Raw genomic sequence first — 21,259 nt, 5'->3', positions numbered from 1 at the left:
GGGGCGGGTTGAGCCATCAAATCTTGGCTTGGCACCCGAAAGCGAAGCGGGCTTAGCGGGTTGGCTGGGCCGGCGTTCCGGCGTTCTAGGGTTACGGTGCACCGGGCTTTCGGCCTCGAATGGAGTGGTCAGGCTTCACCGGCTCCGGGTCCGATTGGGACCCTGTCGACTCCGGATGTGCATGAAGTGAGCCGGAGGTGTCAATGCCACGAGGTCTTGTTTTGACGGGAGGCGGTGGCGGATACGGCCCTTCGGCAGTCTACAAAGATCGGCAAAGAAACAAATCCCCTCCCAAGTTCGTCCCAAGGGCTGACTGGCTGCCTGATGTCTGCCTGCTTAGCTTGAACGGTGATGTCAGAGGATTACGCCCAAGCGGGCAGGAATGTCAGTCACGTAGGTGCAAATAAGAACGCACATCCAAGAACAGAATTAATTTGGCAGGAGTAACATTGTGTTCAAAATACCATCCACAGGGTAACAATCAAAATGTCACGGTGCTCTTTCGTCTTCGTCACGGCCAAAAACGCCGACATCAAACTCATCAACCGTTTCCTCCTCACCATCCGGGACTGGGAGTACGGCGAAGATGACACCTGGGACTGCTTCACCCTCGTCACCTCGAAGACGGAACCCCTCCCGCTAGACGCAGAATCCACAAAGCCACCACTGCAAGAGTTGCCTCTAAACGAATGGGAAGGCAGCTCCCTCGAAGAAGTCGAAGCCGCGGTCCTTGCGAGGGGCAAAGAAGAGGACTCGGCGTATGGCAAGCAGCAAGGGCCCAACAACTTGAGCCTCTTCTTCGTGCTCGACGACAAGAGCGTCGAGGACCGGACCGTGATCCTGTGCCAGCGGGCCGTTGACTGGGACGCGGAGCCGCTGACGTACCCGGAAGGGTTCAACAAGTTCCGGACGCCGTGGACGTCGGCTTACCTGGACTGGTGCAACCTCGACATCTCGAATATCGGATGGTCCGAGATGTGTGACTGGGAGGACGCCGACGAGGGAAAGAATGAGAGGGACGGGGTGTGGTGGACGTATGGGAATCACGTTGAGGAGCTTACCTCTGAGGAGAATAGGAAGAAGCGGGATGCTGTGATTAAGGAGCTGGAGGGGCTTGGGCAAGCGTGATGAATAGCTGGACTGGGGAATCATGAGTCGCCATCGTGCTGTTCTCGCTCCTAGCTGTGTGAGCACACGGTGAGTTTACAAATGTTTAGGAAGGCAGTCCCATTCTCGAGAGTTCAAAATCAACCAATTCCAGGCACCTGAGTAATGAACGAATCAGGAGCCGGCACTGGGGATGTGAGCCGCCCCAGCCGGAGCCCGAGGGAGGCTTTGAAAGAGTCCACGTAGGCTCGCCGCTCACATCGCCCCATCTCTCTGCCACTCCACGACGCGTGTACGGCGTCCATCGTATTCGCAGAAATCTCATTGCGACTAAGCAGAGAAAAATAGCTGCCTGAACAGCTTAAACTGGTAGAAAGCGCATCAAAGGGGTAGTGGAGGTGGTGGCATCGGATAAATGGTAGAAGAAAACCATTGTCTGAGGCCCTGAGGGTTCAATACGCTTTGATTACCGTAACTTACAGTCTGCAAAATCATTAAACTCTCCTCGTATTACCATCAACTATCGCAAAGAAAATACCTCAACCACAAGAATCGAAGTCTAGGCGGTATTAGAAAGCGTCACGATAAGTCGAAACAAGAAGTCGACCCAACCCGCCAGCGTCGTCTTAAGCAAACCCCCATTCCCAAATATAACCACCCAGCCAAAACCGAACCAAACAAAAACGGGGTTGCTACTCAAGAGGTACGGAGCACGGGTGTCGGATGAGCACACAGACAAATCCTTTGGAGTAGTGGCACCCGGTAGATCGGCCGTGCATTTTCAGGTCCCTCCTCCTCCTGTGCCCCCCGGGCCCGGAAAGTGTCAGGACGTTGTTTCATAAACCTCTTACACCCTATCCCATCTTTTTCTTCTCTCTCTCTCCCCCTTCTCTCCTGAAGCGACCAGTGACATTTCTTCCTCACTGGTTCCACCACAGGGTCATAGTCTGGCGAGGGGCACCCTTCTCTTTGCGCGCATCAGAAAGTGAGGAACAACGCTGTTGGCCTGTTTCTGCTGGTCTTCTTTGAGGGTTGAACAGGAACAGCAGCACAGATTCAGAAAACCGGGCACGGAACACTAGAGAGCACAAGACATACATTTGCTAAAGAGACAAGACGAAGAAAAGGGATAACAGCCTCAGTAGCAGCCAAACACGGCTCTCGAGCCCAACCATCTCGTGTTGCCTTGTAAACGAGAACCTTATCAAGAGTGGCAGGCTGCACGATCAAAAACAGGCACCTCATCTTACCGTACACTCAACTGCAAGAGAACAGTATCCCTACGCAAAAAGGCCCCTGCTCTCGCTTTCAACCACCTCGCAGACAGGGAGAGCAAGATAGGGAAAGGGAAACCAATCACAATACCTGTCCCCCGTCTCGTCCCTGACCGTTGGGAATCTCGAATCCGTCGAATACTTCTCTTGTCTCAATCCAGCTGTTGAGAACCTGAGCATCTGTTTAAAAGAGAGAGTGGTACCAAAAAAGACCCCTTCCCGCAGACAAGAAACAGAAAGAAGCCTGTTTTCTCCCTCTGCTCGCCCGCGCGCCTGCGACCCCTGGAAACTTGGAAAGTTCCTCCCAGAGAGCGAGCGCCAGAAGATCCCACGCCCCAAGGTCCCAAGGAAGCCGCAGCACCACCAACCGGCACACCCAGCCAGGCCCCAACCCACACCGCAGCAGCTGTACACCAAATCTGACTGGTCCAAACGGGGGCGCCCCAGGGACCTGCCACCTACCAGTAACCACCTACCTTACTGCGTACTCCGTACCTACCGCAGCCTGCTGGGCCAAGTCCAAGCCTCAAATTCGGCAAAAGAGGCTACGTACGACGCTTCCTCTTCTCTTGGCCGCGCCGCCCCGGGGAAAGCTGACAACAACACTTCACTTAACCTCACCTCACCCAACCACTCCACCTTCAAACCTCGAATTCCAACAAAACAGCAGTCCAGAAAGCTCGATCCTCACCAGACAACGAGCCAACACCCACATCAAAAGAGACAATCAACTCACCGATCCTACCACAATCCGATCTCCCTTTGCTCCCGTGCTGTCGATCCCATCTCCGTGAGCTGGAATTCGGACCATCTCCACAATAGCTCAGAAAGTCCACGTACGCCAACCTAAAAAGAAAAACGTTACCACCGCAAACCACATCACACTACCGCCAAGATGACGCTCAAGGAGGAATTCGCGACCAGAAACTTCAGTATGTTTACCTTCCCAATGGGCTCTGCGCGGCTGGCGCTGTCTTCCTCATCTTGAACTTGATGCTAACCTGTCACTACAGGCATTTACGGCCAATGGTAAGAGCTTCCCTGCTCAGCCCATCATCCCTCGCTCCCTCGCGCAATGTCCCCCCTTCGATTGCCTGTCCGCGGGGACACGATCCGAGATGAACACTCCCCGCGGCAGGCTGCGATTGCGGAAAACCTCTCTAGGAGAGCTTGTTTCGGCGCAATACACTTTGGGAGGCATAATGGCTGACTCGAGAATCAATGCAGGCTGGGCGTCTTGTCGATGATCTTGTGCTTAGCACTGGGCATCGCCAACATCTTCACCATCCATCTCCTTCTCATCATCTTCTGCGCGCTCGCCTTGTAAGACTACCTGGGCTCCCTCCGCTCTGAGCCGGAGCTCCGTTCTAACGTAAACCTCTAGGGCCTCTGCGCTGGTGATCCTCTTTATTGAGGTCCCTCTGTTGCTCCGAATCTGCCCTACCTCGGCCACGTTTGATGGCTTCATCCGCAAGATCTCGACCAACTACATGCGCGCCGGAGCCTATGCCGGCATGGCTGTCATTCAGTTCCTCAGCACCATCATCGTTACCAGCAGTCTGATCGCCGCTGGTGTGTTCCTGTCGCTGACGGCCATCTGCTACCTTCTCGCCGCCGTCAAGGGCCAGGCCTTTGTCGGCAGCAAGACGCTTGGTGGCCAGGGTGTTGCCCAGATGATTGTCTAGGAGAAGAATCAGCAATTAGAATGTCGGGGCAACGAGATGCCCAAATCAGCAGCTCCGGACGAAGGAGCGCCGGCGCCTGTAACGACAGCTGAACAAGTATAGGCAACATTAGTGATATCCAGTGCCTGGAAGCACGAACAAAATGGGGGGACGAAAGGGTTGTGGAGTGTATACAATTGCGAGTATCGAGGCTCCGTGATAGGCCACTTGGCGCGTGAAGCGCAACGGGTTATGAGAGGTTGCAGAGGGCAACGCGGAGACTGGTGTGTTTTGATATGCAACGACCGGCATATTCGGAAAGGAAACTCGGCGTCCCGGGACAAGCTCAGGCTTTGCGTGTACGACTTCGGATTGCGCTTTTGGTTCTTAGAAGCTCCGGAGGTTATGATAGCTTTCTTCATTGCACTGGATTTTCTGTTTCGGAGCTTTCTTGAAACTTTTGATGGTTCGCTCTCGTGCGCATTGAGCAGAGTCGAGTCGTCCGACTGCCTCCATGCACGTGTACCGCTCCAGATCGGAGTACGGCAGAAGAGGATCGGCATCAAGCTTGCCAGCTCACAGCTTACAAGTGATGTTGCGCAAGCTTCCTAGCATTGTTCTTGTTCAGTCGCTATAGCTTGAACCACAGCTAGCTTGCGAAGCGAGTCAACGGTGAGGATCGAAAGAAAATGGCACTAGTGGTGCCGGTGGCGGGGAGCGAGCCAGGTAATAGCTCGCAGGCCTCGGGGCTAAGGTGAGCAGCCAAAGAGCTACTTCTCATGCAGAGGGACATCACGCACATTGTGAAGCGTGACCGTGAAACCATGACCGCCGTTTGGGGGTTTGACCCAATTGGACGAGCTAGATAGTCCATGATGGAGGCTTGGAGCGGGAGGGGGGGGCATGGCCGGAATCTGCCCCTCATGTTTCTAGTCGCGAACTACCTAGTGTGAGTGAATAGTCAAGTTTTTTTTTTTCCCTTCTTCTTGCTTCTAAACGTATCCTGTGAAACCCCGGATATTGACGTATGCCTCGTCATTTTTTTTCCCCTGCGCGGGGAGTGTAACGTGATGAACGGTTAGCTTTGTGGATACCTGCCGTGCTACCGAGTACAGACTCTCTCTGGCCTTCCATTTTCTGGGGACGATGGTGTTCAGTTGATGGGAGATAGCAGCATCCATCCGTACGACGCCGAGAAGTGAAAGAGCTGGCGTAATTGGCGACTAGTTTATGGCAAATAGTGTTTGTCAAAAGTCGAGCGCATTTATATCATCACCCATCGCATTACTGGCAATGAACCTGGTCCTAAGTTCAATGGGTAGAGACCAAGAAGTTGAGGACGGCAACGCACTACATGGCGTCATCCAGCAGCAGCGCCGTGGGAAGGCGGAGCTGCTAAAAAAAAGCCGTGGTCCAGCTCTGGACGAAACGAACGGCACAGTGAAGATGCAAGAAAGGTGAACGGAGCTTCTGGCCCTGATCGACCGTGACGATGTGTTTCCCCATTTTCCTCCCCACAAGGGTCCTGCGAGATGAAGGAAGGGTTTGCTTATCCAGAAGAACCTCAGTCGCGAAGCTGGCACAAGGAGTAGGATTTTCCCGGCCGGGCCAGCGCAACTTTTTTTTTTCGAATCTTCGAAGAAACCTCGGGAATCACCTTTGCTTGGAGCTTGTTTTGAGACGATCGGTTTCCCGGTCCCGCCTCTCGCCCAGGGCGTTCCAGCAACTGTCATCATCCGAAGAAAGCCAGCCAGGTGCTGGAGCAATTTCCAGGGACACTCGTGGATCGATCGTCAAACAATGGGGCTCTTCCCGTCTCCAGTTGACGGTTAATAATGACAGTGCATTGCTGGATAACGGAGCCGTCTACGCTGGTTCCAATTCTCTGTGACAGTCTGACGGAAGGACCTCCACTTGGGATGTCGTCAATTGAAAGACATCCGTAATTCTGACGGAAAAGGGAGCGTTCTGGCCGTCTGAAAAAAAGAGCCGGGCTGAGCGCGAACGGTGGGAGGGAGCCAAGACCGTGACAGCGGCCGTCAGAGGCCGTCGGAGACAGCGTCCGACACAAGCCAGCTCTCAATGTTTAAGCGATTGCAGGAGAGGCATTTGTTCATGGCCCGAGGACCAAGGCAATTGAGAATTGCCGCCCCGAGAAAATCCCTCGAGCATGCCCGCACGCGCTCCGGCGCCCGTCCAGATGCTTCCGAGTTGCCAGAGATGGAAGCCCGAGAGGCGGTGCCGTTTAGATCCAAGTGATGCTCCTGGACAAGCGCCCGCAGTCACAGTCCGAGAAGCCGGAATATCCAATTAAATGGATCATGTCTCTAGTTGTTGCGGTGAGAGATGAGTACGTATTCCAGAGAATAACAGTGTGGTGCAATACAGGGTAAGCTAGTATATGAACCACAGACTGAACAGAGAGACTGTGAGAGAGTATTGCGAGGGATCACGATGGTCCATTGGCAGGGTTGTCTAAAACGGCTCCCTCTCTTGGGCATATGTTTGTGTGGGAAATGTTGTATCGAGATCCAAACGGACGAGGCACCGTCGTCTGGCCAGCTGCAGGCCGGTGCCCTTTCCATGCAGAGCTTGCAGCATCTCGTGGTCTGGGAGGTGGGGCTGGTCTTGGGAGAATGACACTGGACTCTCGGGGGAGGGAAGAGGTCAAAGGCTTTTAGGGCGAGTCGAGGCGCACTGTAGACTTGTTGTGTTGGTAGCCAAAGACGCAATATGGTCCGGTAAGGTCCAGGTATCTCGCTGGGCCTCTCTTCCCGGTTCACGCATCCGGTTCCTGGCAAAGGTACTTGACGAAATCGAGAAGGTACCTGCTCTCGGGACCGCCCATGCCCCGGGTCTGGCCCGCCTGAGGCTGGACGCCTGGGGGGTCGGTGGCCATGGTCAGCGGGTGACTTTTCGAACTTTTCTCAGTGGACAGTTTCGATTGGGGCGCAGGCGGGCTCGACCTTGGACCAGACGACGCCCTGTGGAGATGCCGTCCACTATGGGCGAGGGCCACAGTGGGTATCCTGGGACCGGCTGCCCTGCCCGCCGCTGGATGAGTCCAGGGTCGACTTGTCGAGAGGACGGGAAGCTGGCCATGTCTTTGTTGCCTCTGGACGTTTGAGCAGCCAGGGGAAACAATGTTGTTGATTTTTGATGTGTGTGTGTGTGTGTGTGTGTGTGTGTGGTCCCAGGTCGTACAGAGAGTGACTCTGAAATTAGAACGTGGTGAAGAAGAATGCAAGGTGGCCGGATGTGCGTGAACGTTGCGCCAAGTCGTGTCTGTTGGGAGACTGGAACGAAGGAACCCCCCGTGTCCCAGATGGACATTCCCAGGGCGCAGGTGACTCGGGACGAGATGGGTTTCGCGTTGCTGATTCTAGATTTCGACGCTGACGCGAGCACACACGAATGGGAAGCAGAGCACGTTTGATCTGGTCGAGGCGTTGGCAGGTGACGGCCGAGGGAATCCACAGTCACAGTGCCCTTTTTTTGTGTTTTCCCCTTCCCCGTCTTTTGGTGCTATTTGTAGTTGAGTGCTTCGGAATCCTTGGAAGCGGGTTTGCGGACGGCCGGCGAATTTGGCGAGTCGTTGAACCTCAACCAGGTCTGTAGACTGGTTTGAACGCAATTGGTGCTGTCCTGTGCTGGGATCTTCACACTCAATTGAGCCTCTGACGCCTCTCTCAGAGTGGCAGCTGCAATAAGAGTAGACGTGGATCTGGGTTGGAAGGACACTTGGTTCGATCGATCGATTGGGGGTGGGATGATGCAGAGTTTCCTGGTCAACTTTCTTCCCGATGGCCCTGGAGCAGTCGGTTGAAGTGTTCCTGTCTGAAAGTAACAGCAAACAAAGCGAGTCAACAGAAAAGAACAACTCACCTCTTGCTCATATCAGCTAGCTGCTTCCTGGACGCGATGTTGCTTTGTCTGGTCCGTAAGGTAGGTAGGTAATAGCTTGCCGTTCGTATCGTTGAGAGGAAGGTCGTCCCCTGACGTTGAAGACGAGAAAAGGTACCTTGCTGGATGGGAGGTATCATAGGTATTCGTACATTTCGTACAAGTACACGACCTCGTGGGAAGGTAAGAAAAAAGACTTTGACTTTGATTATGGCAACTTACACTACAATTCGAGGTGAGCACCTCAGTCTCCAGCGCATACCGTAGGATGCATTAGTGGGCAAATGGCGGGGTACTGTGGATTCCCCAAAAACAGATCATTCAGTACTGTGCCAATACGGGGGGAGACTTACTGTATGACAGCAAGCCCTCAAACCTGCAGCTTTCAATGCAAAGAGTGCCACCAAAGTGCGCATCGCCGGCACAGCGTCAACTCGACGGCCAGGTACTCGAGGTACTCGTGTACATGTTCTTCTGCTTTTCTCGCTGGACCGGCATCGAGCATCCCTGCTTTTGTGCCATGGAATACGTCGCTCGTGACTGGCTGAGAGAGGGCAGCAGCACCGTCACCGAACCAGCTGGTTTCGTCAAGCCAGAATATAAAAGCTCGAGGGTCAAGGTGACTTTTCTCCTGCTTGCTGCCCCCCCCCTGGATTTGCTCGTCATATCATCTGTTCAATGTGTGTACTCAGCATACAAATCAGCTCTCTCACCATCTTCCGTTTGCCCTTCACCTCGCGAGCGTTACGATAACACCAATTCCACACAGCATCACGGAATAGCCCAGCTCTTTAGGATCTCACTCCCACCACCTCAATTCACCTTATCTCTTATCTCCCACCTTTAGCTGTAAGTGGACTCCGTCCTGCCAGACCGCACTCGTCATTGTTGGTTTCCCACCGGACTTCCCTCCCTCCCTCTCCCGCACCATACGGCAATCAACAACCCTTCCCCCGGTTTGCTGAGCTTGGTTTACTGCTACTACTCCGTACTGGTATCCCTACTCCTCCGCCCACACAACCCTCCTCTTCCTCCTCCAAGTGGTCGTCCAATGCTTTGCTGCACATTGTCAGCACACCACCACCAAAACCATAACCATCGCCCTGCTTGATGCAGGTGTTGGGGAAGGACAGGGCAGGCAGGCCCACCTTGCGCTTTTTCAGCCGGGGCGGACTCAGCTATCACCATCTTTCGGTGTGTGCGAGTCTCCTGTAATGGAGCTCTCTGGAGGCTTTTACCTGCTTGTGGTGCAAAAGCCTCCCTCGTGTACCTTACCTTACTCGTGATATGACACCGTCTTATCATCGGGAAATCACTTACCTTATCAACAAAGATTGAGCGTCAAAACTCAAACCCGCTGTTCCCAGCAAGGCTGCATTCTTCCGGTCGCCCATCCGGTGCTTGTCTTGTCTTCTCTCCCCGCCCCTGCCTGTCTTGTTTTGCCTGTTAAATTCACCCTATTCCACTTTCTCCAGTCTTGTTATCTCGCCTTCAGCTGCCACCCACACTAGAAAACAAGGCGGCTACAGAATACACACCAATCGCCTGAACAAGGGGGAAGCGAGCACGTTCTGCTCTTTGCTTTGACACACCGCCTCAAATCCATGTACTAATTGCAGCTTCCGCGCTCTCTAGGCTCCCTGTTACTTGTTGCGCCCTCTTAGTCGCGCCCAGATCAAAAGCTCGTCCAGCCCCGACTACTACACCCAGCAGCACCCCCGATCATCTTCAACTCGGCTGCAAGTCGTTGTATTTCTCTTTTCTACGTATTCGAACAAACCACACATTCAAAATGTCTACCGCATCAGTACAACAACCGATTATCCCTCCCCGACCTTCTAGGAGTCAGGATAAGGAGGAGAACACCAACACTTCGTCTCTCCCCAAAATCCCTCCTCGTCCCATCAAGCGTTTCGACCGCTCCGTCTCTCCGAATCCCGATCGATATGCGCCCTCTCCACTGAACGAGAGCCCTTTCTCAAAGAGCCCCAAGGCTACTCGTTCCTCGCCGAGCAATGGCTTCCTCTCTTCTCACGACCCCATTCATCACCGCCCCGGTAGCGTGTCTATGCCTTCCGTTGGTGAGGAGGGTAACGAATACGATGCCATCAACGATGGATTTGTCAAGCCGCCTCCCAAGGCACCTTCATCTCCTGAACACACCCGCTTCGCTGCGGAAGATCTGAAGCTTCACGCTCCTAAGCCCACTGTTCCGGCTCAGAGTGCCAAGCAGAGAGTTATGGCAGTGACCCGCACCGATTCGGATAAGGCTGCCTCCTTTGGCATTGGCAAGCCCAGCAGTGACGACACCAGACCCAGCAGTCTCAGGAAGAAGGCCAGCTCGAGTGCCTTGTCTCAAAAGTCAGAGAGTGCCTACGGCGATGAGGAGCATGGCATCCCCGAGATTGGCCAGCGTGTTCCCATGAACCCCCACTTGGGTGACGTCCAGGCTCCTTCTCCTGCTCCTGGTTCTGGCGCTGCCCCCGAGAGCCTCAGGTCGGGAACTCCGCGAAACCACTCCCGCAAGCACAGCTCGCGTGGTTTCAACGAGCTCCCTCCTGGCAGCTACGGTCTTCATGGCCACAGCACAGCTTTGCCCACCGACAAGTTTGAGAAGGCCTGGTACGACAAGCACCCAGATTTCCTGAAGAAGGACTGCAAACCTTCTCTCCACGACCGCCAAAACGACTACGCCATGAGCAGCACGGATCTGAACAAGATTGTCAAGGAGACCCACAGCCGTGGTTCTGGCATGGGTAAGTCGTGCAAACATGATTCCACGAGTATAGAGGCAGCCACTAACTTGAACAGGAACCTCCGCTTCATATGTTGGCACCCCCAGCGAGGAAGTTGGATACCAGGCTTCTGCAGAGTACACCTCTCGCATCTCCTCCCCTGAACTTCAGCGCATCAAGTCTCCTCAAAGTCCCTCGAAGGATTCTCATCCTCAGGTTTCTGTGTCTTCTCCGGACAATGCGACCGGAAGCGATGACGGTATCGTCCACGTCGACGAATCTCACAACCGCCGCAGGAGTTTCGTGTCGCACGACCCTGGACACGAGAACAAGTACAACGCACCTATTCTGGCCGAAGACGAGTCTGGAGGAGACGTCCACCCGTATGACCTCCAGCCCGCTGTTGAGCCCCCACCAGAGCGCTCCGGCAGTGCCTTTGAGATGGAGAAGCCGAACCGTCCCACAAGTCGACCCACTAGTATTTACAACAACAACCAGTCACAAACCGACCTGGTACACACCCCACTTGAGGATGTTGAAGAGTACGAGCCACTCTTCGACGAGGAGCGCCCGGAGGGCAAGAAGTCTGAGGCCGAGGCAGCCAGCTCGAAGCCTCGTCACAAGTTCCCAAGCAAGGACGTCTGGGAGGACGCCCCCGATAGCGTCAACTATACAGCCGAAGTTTCGACCCCGGAGCCCACAGAATCAGAACGACCTTCCTCCAGACGCCGTTCCGAACTTCCCACAGAAAACCCCGCCTTGGAGTTTGCCCGCAGACAAGAAGAACTCGCAGAGCAGGAAGGCCGTGGAGTAGATGCAAAGCAGATGAAGCCAGTGCCTGCCGCTCTCCAGAAGGCCAAGGAAGAGGCTCGCCCGACCATGTCGAACCGGTTTCCCAGTCGCGACGTCTGGGAGGATACGCCAGAAAGCGCCATGCACGAGGCTATCGTGGACACACCTGAGCCAAAGGATGAGTCCCCGGTAGAAAAGCCGTTTGTGCCAGCACGCCCGCAGAAGAAGGGTTCACAATCGAGCGCTACCGCAGAACCACCTTCCATTCCTGAGCGGCCAAGAAAACAGAACTCGACAAGTGAGGATAAGGCTAAGCCGGCTGTCTCGGAGAAGTCAAAACCTCAAATTCCTGCTCGCCCTACCAAGACCCTTCCTTCCGGCGTCGACTCCAAGGAGCAAGACTCTGCTCCCAAGCAGAAGCCAGCTATTCCTGGCAAACCTGCCGGAGGCAAGATCGCAGCGCTCCAGGCCGGTTTCTTGTCTGACCTTAACAAGCGCCTTCAGTTGGGACCTACAGCTCCGAAGAAGGAAGAACCCCCCGCGGCGGATGTTGCGGAGGAGAAGGAGAAGGCGCCCCTCGCTGATGCTAGGAAAGGTCGTGCTCGTGGTCCCCAGCGTAGGGCTCCGGCGGCGAAGAGCCCAGCTCCCGCAGCCGTTGAGGCCAAGTCCGGACCTACACTCTCCTTCTCTCCTCTCAGAATCTGCTGGAGCATTGGCGATAGCGGTGTTCTAGAGGTCGACGACGGTTCCAAAGAAGAACCCACCAAGGAGCCGGTTCCCGAGGTCGCCAGCACGGCTGCAGAGACCAAGGAGATCAAGCCTGAAATCTCGGCCAAGACGGAAGCACCCGAGGTGCCCGCCACTACGGAACCTGCTGCAGAGACTGCGGGAGTGGCCGAGGCTGAGGTTCCTAAGCCTGTGGAAGCTGAAGATGGGGCTGAGGCGCCGAAGGAGGTCGTGAAGACCCTGGCGGCTAATACTGCTGGCGAGCCTGTGGTCGAGGCGACTCTCGAGAAGGGTGCCGACGTCGAGCCTGTTAATGTGAAGCAAACCGGAGGCGAAGCGGCATAAAATGTTGCAGAGTGGCCGGTACGAGAGTGAGTGATTGGTGTGTCATGACGCAAAAAAAACAGCACTAGACCGGCATTCTGTTGGCGTACAGTTTTTTTTCGGTTTGATGGTTTTCGGGTCATCCAACTATACTTTCACGTTCCCTAACTTTGCCGTATGACTTTGCAGCGATTTGTTGAATAGGTAGCAATTTGATACTGCGTTTGTTGTCTCTTTCCGATGGAAGGACAGCCTCGCCTTCCGCGTCGGCTTGTGGATGATCGCATACATAGCCTGGTGCGTGATTTTGTCAAGTGTTTCCCAAGGTAATGATGTAAGACTAAGCGCAGCTCCTGATATGAAGGACAGCATGGCCGGCACATGGGATGAGGCACTGCCTTGCGCACCTCTAAGTGCCTCGTGTGGAAAAGAGGCCATGTTGTAGAGGGTGAGCACATTTGGACGTGTAGTATGACGACGTAGTTTGCATGCTTGTGATTGTAGGCTATGAGTGGAGTGCTGACTCTGAGAGATGTTTGCCTTGTTGCTGAACCTGCGAGATCTGAACTAAGCTAATAACCTATATCTAGCATAGAAAATAGAGAATAATTCGATTCGGTTGTTACTTTACATTGTTTCTTTTTCAAATGCCGCGGCATTGCCCCTGTGACTACTTATCCCTGACGAAATCGTTGCGCTTGATGGAATGTATAGATGATTTCCCGCGACATGGAGTTGGTGTATGAACAACTACAGTATACATCCAGCCGTTGGCTCTTCAGCTAAGGCCAGGTACAGGTTCACGTCTGCGTTGATTCGTGACTGGTGTCCAGAGACGGGATCCTGGTGTTTTTCAAAGCGCTCTCGAGAGGGAAATAACTCACCTTGGGGACATACCAGCCCTCCCTGCATATGATCAACGATATAAGCGACTCGGGGAGGTCACCACCAGGAAAGCTGGACCTTTTTACTTTCCAAAACCCTCTTTCCATTGGTGCTCCCTCCGAATCAGCCAGCGATTCTGAAGCATGTCATTAGATGTTAAACCACCGCTCCCAACATTTTCTCACTCTACATGTTCAAATCGTAGAATCAAGCGCTCGCCTACGGGCCGCGCCGTGTATGTGTCATCCTGCTCGATACCCGTGTCATAAACCACATGCGTCGTGAAATTCGTCCAGATTGCTGCGGCTATGAGTTTCATCTCTGGGGAGTAGCGAAACAAGTCAGTAAAGGTAGAACTCTCTGGCACGAGAAGATGATTTTGACCAGACATGACGGGAAGGCTCACCGTTCATTGCAAAATTCGACCCGACGCACATCCTTCCCCCGCTCCCGAAAGCCCAGAAATACCGCAACATCTCCCTCCGCTGCGCCTCACTCGTGTTCCACGCGAGCCAGCGGGTGTGGTCCCAGACTTCCGGGTCCGGGAAGACGGCTGCGTTGCGGTGGAGGGTGTACCCCAGCGCCGCGACGCGGACGCCGCCGGGGACGTGGAAGTCGCCGAGGCGGCAGGGCGGGTGTGAGTGTGGGGTCTGGCGGGGTTCCGGGCCGGGGATCGGGGCGTGGAGGCGGAGGGTCTCCATTATTACGGCGTGGAGGATGGGGAGGGCGTCGACGTGTTTTGGGTCGGGGAGGGAGCCGGGTAAAGAAGCTGCGTTTGTTTCTGTTGCGTTTGTTGGCATTTTGAGGTCTGGTGAGAGGGTGAGGAGTTCTTGGCGGAGAGACTTTTGGAGGCCTGGGGATCGGGAGAGGTGCCAGGCGAGGTAGGTGAGTGCTATCCCCGCCGTCTCTTGGCCTGCTAGGACCTGGTCTAGGATTTCGGAGGCGACTGATTCATTCTTTTGGAGGATTGTCGTCGGGTAGAGGATGGAGTCTTGCCCGTTTACGCGGCGCTCTTTTTCGATGCCGGCTTCCATTGCGCAGAGGACGACTGGCTCGTCCGCTACGTCTCTTTTGTCTTCTTGACCTTTTTCTTTTTCTGCAGCAGCGGTTGCCCCCTCCTTCTGATTACCACGAACGTACTCCCTCGCCCCCTCGCAGAGCCGCCAGTTCCAAGCCCGAATCTCGGCGTTGGCGTCGTCCACCCACGACGGGTACAGCTTCCACAGCCCCATCCCCAGCCGGGTAACGAGCGCGTTCAGCCGCGGGGCCTCCTGCGGCCAGAAGCCGTGGCTCGCGCGCGCGAGGTAGAGTTGGAGCCAGTGGTCCCTGTAGGCCTTTTGGCGGAGAAAATCTGTGCTGTTGCGGAGGCCAAAGGTGTAGGCTGTGATGAAGTCCATTGTGGAGGCGAGGAAGGTGGAGAAGACGTCGATGCCGGCGCCGGGGGAGGGCCCGGGGTTGCTGGTGCCACTGCTGCCGGTGTCGATGTTGGTGCTGGTGCTCTTGGTGTGTCTGGATGATGAGGCGGAGAGTAAGGGGAGGAGACGGCCGAAGAGGATGGCGCGGGCTTGGGCTTTGGCGGGTTCCGAGGCGTGGATGAAGGATTTGGCGTAGGCGTTTGAGACCATGCGTTTGCGGAGGGAGTGAGGTTTTGAGGCGAGTGTCGAGAACATGTTTGGGACGCTATGAATATAGTTTAGCAACAGAAAGCCCTCTCTTGTGGCTGAGGTATCCCATGATCGCCGGTAAGTAGACTCACCCGTAGTTGTTAAAGATGGAGTACCACTGGTCCTTCTCGAAGCCGCCCTGGTACACCGTCTTGAGGGCATCGTAGCCGTCGACGCTGAGCTCGTTGGGCCCGATGCGCACGACGGGACCGAGCTTGAGGTGTGCTTTGTGAAGAGTACGGTTTTGGCGGTTGGATTTCCGCGTATATAAGATCCAGAGGGGGGAGATGTGACATGACCAGTGTGGAGCCGGGATCTTGGACAGGGGAGAGAGGAAGAGTGGTTGTAGGATGAGGGTGTAGAGTAGCCATGCTGCTGCGCTTGCAATTGCGACGGGAACCAAGTTGAAGCCCATGTTGGTAAGTGAAGCTTGCTGGTATGTTTTAACTCATATATTCAAAGGGTGAGTTGATTTCCTGTGCGATTCGGCGATCTAGCTCCGGGATTTTCGTGTAAGTCAACAAGTTAGACTCCTTCGTCTATTGAGACGAGGTGTTGAGGTTGGTCAAGCCCGAATATAAAACAAATAGTAGCAATCACTCGAAAATCCGGCAACTGGGCCTCGAGTGACAAGTACGCCCTATGCCCGACTCATAGCCAGTCTAGAGGAAGTCAAAGTGGTTGTTATCGTCGAGCTTATCACTTCCCTCGCCAGTGTTATCTGGGAATTGCTCTGAGTTGTCATTGACCTGCACTAACAGCGGGGTCAACTGCATTTGTCACTTGGTGTCTCATGAACTCGGACCAGGCCCAAGGTACGTACACGCATCCATCACCTACCCATGGGGTGTGAGCAGACTGGCCATCTGCCTTAAAACCACGCCCTGAGCTTACAGTCGCCGTAGCCGCTTTACATGCAACTACCGGGGGCCTCTGTGGTGTCATAGACAAAACCGACCAATCCTAACTGGGCCTGACTCCAGGCTGCCACTGCACGGTGCCTGGTCATTGTGACTCTTTTGTACTTTGTTTGTGGAACTGGTTGACAACTTCAACGTCAACTAATTTCTTACAACACTTTCAATGCCTTTCGATTGTTGCCGTACCCGGGATTTGATGAAAGACTTTTGATATATTTATACAAGAAGAATACATGGTCTGGAACTAGGTTTCTTGTACAAGTTGCTTCACGGAATTACCCACACAACCTTAGCTAGAAGACTTTGTCAACTCCCTTGCCACTTTCCACATCCATCACATACACATCTCACTCGTCAGTACGGATATCTCAACACCAAGCCCCCTTCTCTCCGAGCCTATCCCCCTCTCATCATATCTCAATTGGCATTCCTCTTACACTCCATGTTACTCAGATACCAGACATCAAACCAAATAAATAGAGTCCTCAGAAGAGACTCTTGAAAACCAAAGAAGAAATGTTTGACCAACTCCCAGACGACATCGTCTTGGAGATCGTCTCCCATCTCAGAACCGCACGCGATGTAGCCCGCCTGGCATCGTCGTGTAAACACCTGCACTCCCTCCTCACCGAGGACGGCTGGCGCACCTTCGTCAGGACCTGCTTTCCCCTACACTCCCTGCCACTAGGCAAGACTCCGCCCAAATGGGATGAGCTGGCAAACACCCTCACCCGTCAGGCCCGCGCATGGGACATGAAGGCCTTCCAGACGACCGCCTACACGGACGACCGCCGCCAGGACGGGAACTACTTCACGGGCTTCACTAACGCCGGCCGTCCCTTCTACCCCGTCATCGATGCTCGCCTCGTCTTTGACAAGAGCTGGGAGCTTGCCACGTGGGGCGCTGGAGAGGACGTCGTGGGCCGCTTCAGGCCTCACAACAGTCGCGGCGAGTCCGACGCCTGGTTCCGTATGGAGGGCAAGACGAACGGCTACGAAGCGGGCGTGGGTGATGTCACCGCCATCCACCTGACCGAGCCCAATGGGAAGCTGGGTCTCCTCGTCGGCAGGGCAAATGGGGATTTGCAGCTCGTGTCGGCGGCCCCCGGTAGCGCCGGCAAGGCTCTCTCGACCTTTAAGATTCCCACGCCCACTGGAGGTCTCGAGGCTACCACGTGGACGTCTATCGGGTCCATTGACACCTTACCGAACCAGACTTCAGTGATCGCGGGCAACCGCGCCACCGTCAGTCTCTTCTCCTTGGACGCAGATGAGACCGCCGCCGCCGCCGCCGCCGCCCTCCCGCTCGACTCGCAGACCTTTAACGTTCCAGGCCAGGGCGACAGGAAGCAGTTCATTCACTCCGCAAAGGCCCTCAACAGCGACACCATCGTCTGCGCCCTCTCCAACGACACGGACCCGATCCGCTACCTCACCGTCACCCCTTCAGGCTTCACCCCCAACCTCGCTTCCAAGAACCACTCCCTCCTCGCCTCCCGCGGCATCGACACGGAAAAGAAACAGACCGTCCGCGCCATCCAACCAATCAACCCGGGCCCGGCAGGCGCAGGCCACACGAACCTCCTCCTCAGCGCCTGGGACGACGGCACCATCCGCCTCCTCGACATCCGCACCCCGTCTCCCTACGACGTCCTCTACCGCGACATGTACCAGCCCTTCGAGACGCACTCGTCCCTCCTGACCTACGGCTCGGACCACTTCGTTGCGGGCAGCAACGAGCTCGAGGCCCTCAAAGTATTCGACTTCCGGTGGTCTAAATCCTACCACCACTCCGCCGCCCTGCCGTGCTGGTCCGGCACGCCGTTCCCGGATCCTCTCAGGGGCACTAGCAGCCGCTCCCTGAGCATGCGCGGCGTCGGGTGCGATCACCCGCGCGGGAGGGCATGCGTCTGGCACGAGTACTCCAGGAGGGATTACTACCGTCCCAACTACCGCTTCCACGTGATGCCCTTCCGGGACGCAGCCCGGTCGTCGACGAGCCGGGTTTTCTCTCTGGCGAAGGCGTCGGACGCGTCGGACTCGTTTTACGTCGGGCTCGCGGGCGCCGTGGCCGAGTTTGCTACTACCGTCCCGGGGGAGGCGGAGCAAGACGAGGTCGCGGCCTCCGTGGCGGCGGCGGCGGAGAAGAGGGGCTGGAGGGCGCGGGCGTCGCATTTCAGCTTTGCTGAGACGGACGGTGGGTTGCTGACGCCGGGGATGTCGATGAGTACCTTTATGCCGAGGCTTGCGCAGCGGTTCGGGGACGAGGTTGGCGCGCCGCAGTTCCGGGAGTGGTGGAGTAAGACGCCGCCCAAGACGGCGGCGTGGCATCGATGGGACCCGAGCTTTTGGCGGCCGACGCATTTTACGTTTTGAGGGTTGGAAAAATAGAAAGACAGATTTCGAGAGTTTTGATAGTCGAGAACAAGGGATCAGTGAAAAGACACGGAGAAGGGAAAAGTTAGGGGGGAAAGGATTAGCCATAGTCGAAGGAAAAAATACCCGTATAGTCTTAATATGACCGGGCCGTACATAGGACTCGGACAGAGTTTAGAATACAGTTAAATCTACATAGATATGCAATGATCACCAAGCATCAATCGCTTCATGGTATTCGCCGCAGAAACTTCGTTGTCGTCTAAAACAATTGTTCTCTTATTTAATACGTATCTCCAGTTACCACGCCGCATCGCCGCCCTACCACATCCCCCATCCCCCATACCCGCTTCCCTCCTCCCACCTCGACCATCGCGCGGAAGGGGGATTATATTATTGCAATCAATGAAAGAATCAGTGGAGGAAGGAAAAAAGTACGTAATTCATATAGAAAGAAGGATAAGAATGCAAAAGCTCAGCCCCCCTCACGGGGGGCCTACGAAAATCACCAGGCTCACTCCTTATGTACTATTCCTCAGCTGTATCGGTGCTGGCGATTTTTCACGAGAGTCGAACTCGTGACCCATGGGAGCGGGGCAATTCAAACGAGGACATTCCCCGCCACGCCATGGACCTTGGTGACAATTCGACGTTTATGGATCAATTGTATGCCTCTCCTCCCTCTGGCAAACTTGCGGCCTGAGGGAAGCTGAGGAAATGATACAGGTTGGAGTACGCTTATATTCACACAGGTATACACAAGCATGACCTTACAACAATCACTCTACAATCTCGACCGTGGATAACGTGTCATTACATGTAACAGATATACACGTCACCATCGGCTATTCCGCTCACTGCCCTGCCCCGCGTTACCTCTTCTTTCCCGCTCGAGCATTGCGTCAAACTCGGCCTGGGCCTTATCCTTCTCCGCATTCCTCTCCTTTTCAGCGGCATCGTACGCATAGTAATCGGCACCCTTAGCCTCTTCCTGTTGGCTCTGGTTGGCATTCCCAGAAGCTCGCGGAGGCTGTCTCGAGGCTTGCCGCAGGCGATCCCACGCTGAGCCGGTGCTAGAGGGTGATGATGACTGGGCTCTCGCGGCGGGCGAAAGAGGTGATGCATCATCATAGTCCAAGTCGTCTGAGGATCTGCTGCTGCTTCGCTGGGGAGAGCTCTGCTGGCCCGAGCCCCATCCTGATCGGCCCTCGGAAGATGGCGGATCTCTCGAGTAGCTTGTCGGAGAAGAGTAATTGGATTCCGAGGGTAAACTGTACCCTCCCGTAGAGCTCGAAGCAGAGAGTGTCTCGTAGTCCCTGTTCTGCGCTGACCCGTCGTCCCCAGCGCTGCCTTCGCCCCTCCTCTCGAGGATTGCATCAATGTGGGCCAGTATCTTGCGATACTCATCAATCCGTTTCTGTATGAGCGGAGTTGTTTCCCTGATCTTTTCATCCGACTGGGGCAACGCGGCTAGCGACTTTTCGAGTTGGCTGATGGCTTCCGCAGTCCGGTGGCGCTGGCGCTTCAAGGCGGTGACTGGCATTTTGTCGGCCGTCATCTGGACCAGCCTCTCCGGCTTCATGTCCTTGCGGAACTGGTTGAGGCGCTCATCTCGAGCGGCGGATGCCATGGCCACTGAAGTGGCATATGAGGCGACAAAAGGAGCGATGCCGAGACTGGTGAGGAGGAAGTAGGCCGTGAATCTTGTATTGTGCCATGCGCGATTCGCCAGACGACCCTGGAGAAGCGGCCTAGAGGCACTTGGAAAGGCATCGGGAGTGAATTTGATAAACTTGGGTTGCCAAAAAGGGAAGCGGTAGGTGCCGCGGGTTTGCCATGTCAAGAAGCCGGCCAACGCAACGGTGACGGGGACAGTCCATGCCGCGGTTGCGGCTTCTTTGTAGGCTAGTTGGCTGAGGACGTTGACCTCATCCTGGGTGGGTTGGCGGCCCATGCCTGCTGCAGCGGTGTCGAGCATCGCTTTCACATTGTTAGAGTAGTTATCGGGATTGCGGAAGAGTAGGCGCTGCAGGAGTGTGAGCTGCGGCGGTGGAATCTGGTATTCCGGGGACCCGACGATGTCTAGGTCGTAGCCATTGTCGTCGCTGGAGTTGGGGAACGCCATCTCATTGGCTTCACAGCCAGGTCTCAATTGACCCGACAGATACGAGGCGAAGCTATGAAAGGCCGGAGAGAGTCGAGCTACCGAGTTGGCGTCAGATCGATTGCTGAGGTTCGTGGAGGTATGGTATGGTCAACCTTCTAGAGGCGGCTCACCTGTTGGTGTTCTTGAGAGTCCTGACGTAGTCGGCCAGAGCTCTCAGGTGGGCAGTTGGAGCTCTAGTGGATCCACACCTGCATCGGCAGAGTGGAGACAACACCCCGAGCTTCCCGGGCTATCGGCAGAGAGTTTCTCCATGTCGACTTCGGGACGTCGGAGCACGCGCTGGATCGCCATTCCGTGTCACCGGTGTATCGCCAAATCTGGTCATTGGGCATTCCCCTTCTCGTATGATACTCTGTATCAACCGAAACGAAGAGGGACATCAACACAGTCGATGCTTGCAGTATCTAGCAAGAGATGATAGACCTTCAGGATAAAAAGGAGAGAAGATGGCCAGGCCGCCTCTGCACTTGATTCACTGTGGTTGTGTAAAGGAATGTACCATGTGTAGTTGGTAGTCTAAGTATTTGACAGTCCAGTCAGTCCAACACGAATGTACCACGGGGATGAATGGGAACATTGAGTAAGTACTGACCTCAACGTTAGCCAGGATACTACTGGAGACGAAGCAATTACAACTGTAAAATTCAGGTATAAATACACGGACAGGGACATTGCCTTCCGCTCCACACAGCATGCGAATGCAAGACATTCCGCAGTGAGTT

At 55.1% G+C, this 21,259-nt stretch overlaps 8 protein-coding genes across 8 annotated transcripts; 5 read left to right on the top strand and 3 right to left on the bottom strand.

Annotated features, from left to right (window-relative positions):
* Window positions 1-486: 486 nt before the first annotated feature.
* Window positions 487-1,128, top strand: CABS01_12624 (uncharacterized protein; the record flags this gene model as incomplete). Its single annotated transcript, XM_060545977.1, has 1 exon — window positions 487-1,128. One exon carries the CDS (start codon window positions 487-489, stop codon window positions 1,126-1,128), a length of 642 nt encoding a protein of 213 aa, XP_060396208.1.
* Window positions 1,129-3,276: 2,148 nt separating this feature from the next.
* On the top strand, window positions 3,277-4,066 carry CABS01_12623 (golgi apparatus membrane protein TVP18; the record flags this gene model as incomplete). The annotated part of the gene is made up of 4 exons (XM_060545976.1): window positions 3,277-3,313; window positions 3,395-3,410; window positions 3,609-3,704; window positions 3,766-4,066. The coding sequence occupies 4 exons, from the start codon at window positions 3,277-3,279 to the stop codon at window positions 4,064-4,066; spliced, it is 450 nt and encodes a 149-aa protein (XP_060396207.1).
* A 2,433-nt stretch (window positions 4,067-6,499) lies between these two features.
* CABS01_12622 (uncharacterized protein) lies at window positions 6,500-6,685 on the top strand (the record flags this gene model as incomplete). The annotated part of the gene is made up of 1 exon (XM_060545975.1): window positions 6,500-6,685. One exon carries the CDS (start codon window positions 6,500-6,502, stop codon window positions 6,683-6,685), a length of 186 nt encoding a protein of 61 aa, XP_060396206.1.
* An 885-nt stretch (window positions 6,686-7,570) lies between these two features.
* Window positions 7,571-7,852, bottom strand: CABS01_12621 (uncharacterized protein; the record flags this gene model as incomplete). Its single annotated transcript, XM_060545974.1, has 1 exon — window positions 7,571-7,852. A coding segment is annotated over one exon (282 nt), but the record flags the coding sequence as incomplete, so codon positions are not given.
* Window positions 7,853-9,740: 1,888 nt separating this feature from the next.
* CABS01_12620 (uncharacterized protein) lies at window positions 9,741-12,546 on the top strand (the record flags this gene model as incomplete). Its single annotated transcript, XM_060545973.1, has 2 exons — window positions 9,741-10,704; window positions 10,760-12,546. The coding sequence occupies 2 exons, from the start codon at window positions 9,741-9,743 to the stop codon at window positions 12,544-12,546; spliced, it is 2,751 nt and encodes a 916-aa protein (XP_060396204.1).
* A 1,045-nt stretch (window positions 12,547-13,591) lies between these two features.
* Window positions 13,592-15,489, bottom strand: CABS01_12619 (cytochrome P450; the record flags this gene model as incomplete). The annotated part of the gene is made up of 3 exons (XM_060545972.1): window positions 13,592-13,731; window positions 13,817-15,090; window positions 15,167-15,489. The coding sequence occupies 3 exons, from the start codon at window positions 15,487-15,489 to the stop codon at window positions 13,592-13,594; spliced, it is 1,737 nt and encodes a 578-aa protein (XP_060396203.1).
* A 1,021-nt stretch (window positions 15,490-16,510) lies between these two features.
* On the top strand, window positions 16,511-18,370 carry CABS01_12618 (uncharacterized protein; the record flags this gene model as incomplete). Its single annotated transcript, XM_060545971.1, has 1 exon — window positions 16,511-18,370. The coding sequence occupies one exon, from the start codon at window positions 16,511-16,513 to the stop codon at window positions 18,368-18,370; it is 1,860 nt and encodes a 619-aa protein (XP_060396202.1).
* Window positions 18,371-19,205: 835 nt separating this feature from the next.
* On the bottom strand, window positions 19,206-20,495 carry CABS01_12617 (uncharacterized protein; the record flags this gene model as incomplete). Its single annotated transcript, XM_060545970.1, has 1 exon — window positions 19,206-20,495. The coding sequence occupies one exon, from the start codon at window positions 20,493-20,495 to the stop codon at window positions 19,206-19,208; it is 1,290 nt and encodes a 429-aa protein (XP_060396201.1).
* Between the last annotated feature and the right edge of the window lie 764 nt (window positions 20,496-21,259).

The sequence above is a fragment of the Colletotrichum abscissum genome (assembly GCF_030869225.1).
Source record: "Colletotrichum abscissum strain IMI 504890 chromosome Unknown Scaffold_39.1, whole genome shotgun sequence".
In the NCBI taxonomy this organism is placed as follows: domain Eukaryota; kingdom Fungi; phylum Ascomycota; class Sordariomycetes; order Glomerellales; family Glomerellaceae; genus Colletotrichum; species Colletotrichum abscissum.
Note: the sequence above shows the minus strand (reverse complement) of the source record. Positions and strands in the feature narration are given on the sequence as shown.